The sequence below is a fragment of the Tupaia chinensis genome, unplaced genomic scaffold, assembly GCF_000334495.1.
Source record: "Tupaia chinensis unplaced genomic scaffold, TupChi_1.0 Scaffold000161_4, whole genome shotgun sequence".
In the NCBI taxonomy this organism is placed as follows: domain Eukaryota; kingdom Metazoa; phylum Chordata; class Mammalia; order Scandentia; family Tupaiidae; genus Tupaia; species Tupaia belangeri.
In genome coordinates this window covers 3,137,025-3,143,271 of record NW_006159635.1, presented here as the reverse complement: position 1 = coordinate 3,143,271, position 6,247 = coordinate 3,137,025, and the positions used below count along the sequence as shown (strand labels likewise).

General features: G+C 36.4%; 1 protein-coding gene across 1 annotated transcript in view; it reads right to left on the bottom strand.

Annotated features, from left to right (window-relative positions):
- LOC102500256 (complement factor H) overlaps positions 1–6,247 on the bottom strand; it is a 68,205-nt gene that overhangs the window by 21,531 nt on the left and 40,427 nt on the right. The window contains exons 5-6 of the mRNA XM_014586839.2: positions 5,004–5,195; positions 1,774–1,944 (exon numbers count right to left, since the gene is read on the bottom strand). Coding sequence (XP_014442325.2) covers positions 1,774–1,944; positions 5,004–5,195 — 363 coding nt within the window. The remainder of the gene's footprint in view (positions 1–1,773; positions 1,945–5,003; positions 5,196–6,247) is intronic.

Genomic DNA, 6,247 nt, shown 5'->3' with positions numbered 1-6,247 from the left:
ACCTGTGTTTACCCCTCCCTTTTCTCTCACCCTGTCCATCACCCTCATAAATGAATAAGTATGCTTCTCCAATTTTAAACTCCTTCTCTCCACCCTTTGAGCTTGCCTGAGGAATTTAGTTGAAGTTTAATCTCTTCTTCCCCTTCACAACTAAGATGATTTAAAAACCATTTTACAATTGTCATGTTCATGTTCCTGCATCCCATTTATGTGTTATTGTTACCTGGTCTCTTCCTTTCATTCTTTCTCTTTCTCTTTCTTTTTTTTTTTTCTTTTCTATTCAGGCTTTCTATGTCTTTTTTTGTTTGTTTGTTTTTTAGGTTTTTGTATGTTGGTTTGTTATTTGTTATTTTTGTTGCCATAGGGCACATGCACTTGCCAGAGAAAGAGCGAAGGAACGTGAGAAATTGCCCCCAGGGGATGGCTATGCCATGATCACCTCTCCTCCTTTCTCCTCCTGAGATTTTGGGCATTCAAACGTACGACATGATTTTCAAATCACCAAGTCCAGTACTGAACTGCAGCTGGTCATGTGGAAATCCAGCACTTGGCTATCCTGCCACCTGCTGCTCCCCCCTTATCTCGTTTCTGACACTTTCACAATGCCCAGCTGTTCTGACAAAAGTTACCAAGGTGCTCCAGGTTCCAAAAATGGACTCTTTGTGTTCTATTATGCTGGCTGCTTTGTAGTGTGGGCTCCTTAATTGTTTGTTGAACTGAAAGGTAGAAGCTTTGTGTTTTTGATTCTGTTCATCACTGACTGCTTAAAGTTCTCCAATGCTTTATCTTATGTTTTGCTACCATTTATCTTTTTCTAAAAACTAATTAATTTATCTTTTGTATTTATTTTTATTTTATTTTGCATTTTTGCTTATATTTGTGCTGGCTCTTCTACTCTACTTAACTTTTAGACCATGCCTACTTCTCAGTTCCTGTCCAGTACCCCTTTTGGTGAGTGAAGATTACAGCTGAGATCAGCTCTTTGGCTCTGGGTACCATCCTTCCATGACAAAGCCTGAGAGACTTAGGACACTTTTTTTCAGCACCAGGATCACTGTTGATTCAAATGAAGTTTGTTAATGAAAATCTCCATTTCCTTCCACTTAATTGTATTTTCAATTGAGGGATTCCTCAACTGGTGTTAATATAGTTTACTGTTTAATGCTAAATTCTAGACTTCTGGAGGAGCAATTAAATTGTTGAAAATCGTGTCATACTGGGAATGGGGAGCTAGAATAGTCCTAGCTCTGCTCTAGATATGTAGTTTGACCATGGACTAACATTTTTTGTTTCAGATTTTTTTCCCATAGAGTGTGTGCACTCACCAGAGAGAGACAGAGAGAATGTGAGAAATCACCCCCAAGGGGGGATAGAAATGCCACAACCCCTTCTCCCCATTCTCCTCTCAGGATTTTGGGCATGCATACACAACCTATCCAGTGTAATTTTTAAACTACCAGATCCAGGACTTGAACCACTATCAGCCATGTGGGAGTCTAGTGCCTTAACCACCGTGCCATCTACTGGGCTGGGGCCAACTATTTAATAAGCTATTGAATCTATGTATATCTATTTTTCAAGTGAGAGGATCATATAAATTGATCTTCAAATGGATCTTGCACATATATAATTCTATGGCATTAGTCTTTATAACAGTTGATTACTATAAAAATTAATACCCTATGAGAAAAAATTGATTGCTCAAAAGAAATATATTCACTAAAATGGCTGATAAAATTTATAATAAAATTAACAAAATAAATAGGAGATTACCTTCACAGAAAGGACTTGGACTCCATCCAGATGCTGTGCAGATGGCATCTCCTCTTTCACGGTAAACAAAGCCCAAATGACATTTATATTGCAATCGTTCATTCTCCCTAAAAGTCTTCTTCTGGGATAGAGAAAATCCATTTCTAATTTCTGGTGATTCACAGGAAATTTCTAAATAAAAACATTAAATTCCAAGTTTACTACAAATTGAAGGATTGTGAAACCTTGTCATCATTAGGGTTAGGTAAATCATCCAGTCAAATCAAAGTTCAGTTTCAACTTGAATGCTTGTTGAATGATGTATCTGCTGTTCTTTAAATTTATTTTTTAAAGCAAGTTGCAATTGTGATTAAAATTATCTTTCTAATTTTATTTAGTTTGAGGATAAATTAGTAGTCTTGAAATAAATGGTAGCCAGTAACATTCATGACATGCATATATAAAATTGAAGGCTTATTATAAGTATTTTCACTGAGTAACCTGCAAAAATAACACCTTTTCTATCATTCATAATAATTATTGGCATAAGACTTTGTCAGAGAAATTCATTTAACTCATTGTCATTTCTTCTCTGAAAAGTAATTGGCCTACATTTAGGTCTTCCTCATCCATTCAGATTTTCTGTCAAAAAATAACAAAAAAACTTGGACATCATCTTCCAAACTATTTCTCTCAAATATCTTCTCCTGAGATTGCAGTAATGAAAACTAGTTTCTCAAATCCTCTCTAAGTTTCTCCCACCTTTTAAGCCATTTACCTGACACATAATTTAATGGCCTTTCACATGGCCATTTCGTTGCTCCACTTGAAATCTTCCATTGATGCCCAAATCACAGTGAATCAAAGCTCCAGCACTGTGTATGAAACAGCTCAACCCCGCTTACAGCCCCACTTCAATCTGCCCCTGACCTACCGCCCAGACCCATCCTTCCCTAGAGCCTCTGTGAACAGTGGAGAAGGACCACTGACACGCCATACTCTTTGGGAGCTCACTCACAACCTTGCCATATTCTGTTCCATGAACTTCCTCTGACTGATGTGTTTCTGCCTTGCTTATTTTTATCTAAAATAATCCCTCATTCATTCACATCAGCCATTCCAGAAAGTGCACTCGTTGTAAGCATATAAACCCCATCTGTGAGCCTCGAAAATACACATTATTGTTACACTGAATATAAATATTTAGAGCTTATGTATTTGTATCATTAAATAATTTATCAAACTAAAGATTATTTACTATTTAAATGTTATATTATTGACACAAAAACTAGCTGTGTTAGAGCTCTTAAGAAAAGGAAATTTTTTTCTGTCTTTCAAGTAAATTAGGCTAGATTGTTTTCTTTGTCTTTCAAGTAAAGTAGGTTAGACTGAAAAAGTATAAATAATTTAGAGATTTAAGGTAAAGTTAGAAACTAAAACTGGCAAGAATTTTGGCCAGAAAAGAATTAGTAAAATGAAATATAGTTCCATTAAACAAACTGACCATAATGGTCATTGTAGTAGTTTGGTGCAAAAGAAATTTTGGTTTTGCATGTTGAAATTTGCCATTTGATGTTGGATACATTCTTAAATAAGCATGACTATTTTATACATCATTTTAATGCACACTTATTGCTTTATTTTTTTGCTAATGAGTTATTACTTGCCATTTTTTTAAAGTTAAACATACTTTTTTATTTTTTTAACTTTTAATTTATTTTTATTTTTATATGGCCAGAGAGGAACAGAGTGAGAGAGAGAGGGGCAGAGTGAGAGAAACAAAGAGAGATAAGTGAGAAAGCAAGCCGCCAGGTCCAGGACTTGAACCACGGTCAGCCATGTGGGAGTCCACCGTCCTTAACCACCATGCCACCTGCTGGCCTCACTTGCTATTTTTTATATGTATTTTAGACTATGGAAATGATGTTAAACAAAAAGTAAATTTGAGTGATTTTCTTATTAGAGTTAAAAACAGGTTGCAAAGCAGCAAAGACAACTTGCAATATCAACAACGCATTGGCTCAGGAACCACTCATGAACATGCAGTATAGCGGTGGTTCAAGAAGGTTTGCAAGGAGACAAGAGCCTTGAAGTTGAGAGATGCAGTGGCAGCCATTAGAAGTTGATAATAACCAATGGAGAGCAATCATCAAAGCTGATCCTCTTCCAACTACACCAGAAGTCGCTTAGGAACTCAACCTCGACCATTCTAGAGTCGTTCAGCACTTGAAACAAACTGGAAAGGTGAAAAAGCTTGATAAAGGATGCCTCATGAACTGATAAAAAATGAACAAAAGAAAGTGTCATTTCGAAGGGCCATCTTCCCTTATTCTGTGCAGCAATGAACCATTTCCTGTTTGGATTTTACATGATAATCATGATGACCAACTCAGTGCTTAGACTGAAAAGCGGCTCCAAAGCATTTTCTAAAGCAAAACTTGCAACTAAAAATGCGAGGGCCACTGTTTAGCGGGGTCTGATCCCCTACAACTTTCTGAATCCCAGTGAAGCCGTTTCATCTGAGAAGTGCGCTCAGCAAACCAGTGAGATGCACCGAAAACTGCAGTGCGTGCAGCTGGCATTGGAAAGGCCCCAATTCTTCTCCACGACAGTACTGACCCCCTCTCACATGACCAACACTTCAAAGCTGAATGAGTTGGACTACAAAGTTTGCTTCATCAGTCCTGTTCACCTGACCTCTCAACAATTGCCTACTGCTTCCTCAAGTATTTCGACAACGTTTTGCAGGGAAAACTCTTCCACAACAAGCAGGAGGCAGAAGATGCTTTCCAAGAGTTGGTCCAATCCCGAAGCATGGACCCTTACATTACAGGAGTAAACAAACTTACTTCTTGTTGGCCGAAATGTGTTGATCGCAATGATTTCTATCTTGGTTAATAAAGATGTTTGAGCCTAGTTATAATTATTTAAAATACACTATCCGAAACCATAAAAGCTTTTGCAACAACCCAAGAAAAGCCCAAATCATTACGTGGTTATGACGCACAGATCATCAGCATTATGACTCAAGAAATCTTGGCTTAGGGTTCACTGTGCAACTTTCTTTTAAAAAAAAAATGAGACAATGCATGCAAAAAAAACCTGAGACGTATTACAGGGCACTAAAAGATGCTTAATGGCTATTAGGTATTATTAGTATTGTTCACATTGTTTAGAATGGACACTGTTTTAGAATGCGTATTTTCATTTGGAAAACTAAAGCATTCAATCAAACAATAAGCACATCTTACCCACACATTTTGGTGGATCTTCACTCCAAGCGCCATTATCGGAACAATGTATTTCTTTGCGTCCCGAAAGTTTGAATCCCGAGTTACACTCAAACTGTACCACTTGTCCAAAAGAGTATTCCTGATCTGGTTCCATTAAATCATTGATGATTCTCCCATTTTCTGGTGCTGTCACTGGTAAACACTTAATAACTAAAAAAAAAAGATAACTTATTCTAATAGAATTGGAAATTTTCATCGTGAAAATATGTGTATATATGTTTAAAGTTATCAGCAAAATAAGATTGGAGGAAATTATGTAGATTTTCTTCAGAAGCATTTGATACACTTTTTTGTAAGAGATAAATACTGTTAAGTGAAAAAAATTAAAACAAACAAACAAAAACCCCAGAAAAATAATATGTTCCTCTCTCATTCTTTTCTTTGGTAATGGGCCAAGAAATTGCTACTTTGGATGTTAGTTTGTAATTTTGTAGTAACAAATGATTGTCCATTAAATAATTTTTAAAATAAAGCTTTAGAATAATTAAATATAAAATGTCCATTTATGTCTCAGAATGATGTTACACTGCATTCTTAAAAGCTGTAAAGGCAAACTTTATGATAATATTTGCTATAATATAGGAAACATCCTTAATTTTCCTTTCTTTTCCACATCAATTGTCAAGATAATTTGGGTACTGCTTTTGATTCTACTTAATTGTTCTAGTTTATGTATGATTCTGCTATTCAAACTTTATTATAAAATAATTCTGGGGGATAGCAGTTGGTGTAATGACTATGTCACTGGACACCCAGGTAGTCGGCCACAGCTCGAGTCCTGGACCCAGTGGCTTAAACTCACATTGGGTGCAGGTGTATGCATGCCCAAGATCTCAAGAGGAGAATGGAGGAGAAGGGATTGTGGCATTGCCATCCCCCCTGGGGGATCATTTCTCACTTTCTGTTTCTCTGTCTCTGTCTTTCTGGAGAGCACATGCACCCTATGAAAAAACTCTTCAAAAAAAAAAAAAAAAAAGAAGAAGAAGAAGAAGAATTCTGGATACTTGTTAAATTGGGAAGTCTAGGGCCTTCTTCCTGCCCTACCACCCCAAGGATACCGATTCAGTAGTTTTGGTAGTAATCAAAATGTGTTTTTAAAGTGCATTTCCGGTGCCTTTGATTTAGGTGTTTTATAAAACATTTATTTCCTTCCTTCCTTTCTCTCTTTTTTACAGATGAAAAATTTTCCATTTTTTGCTTTA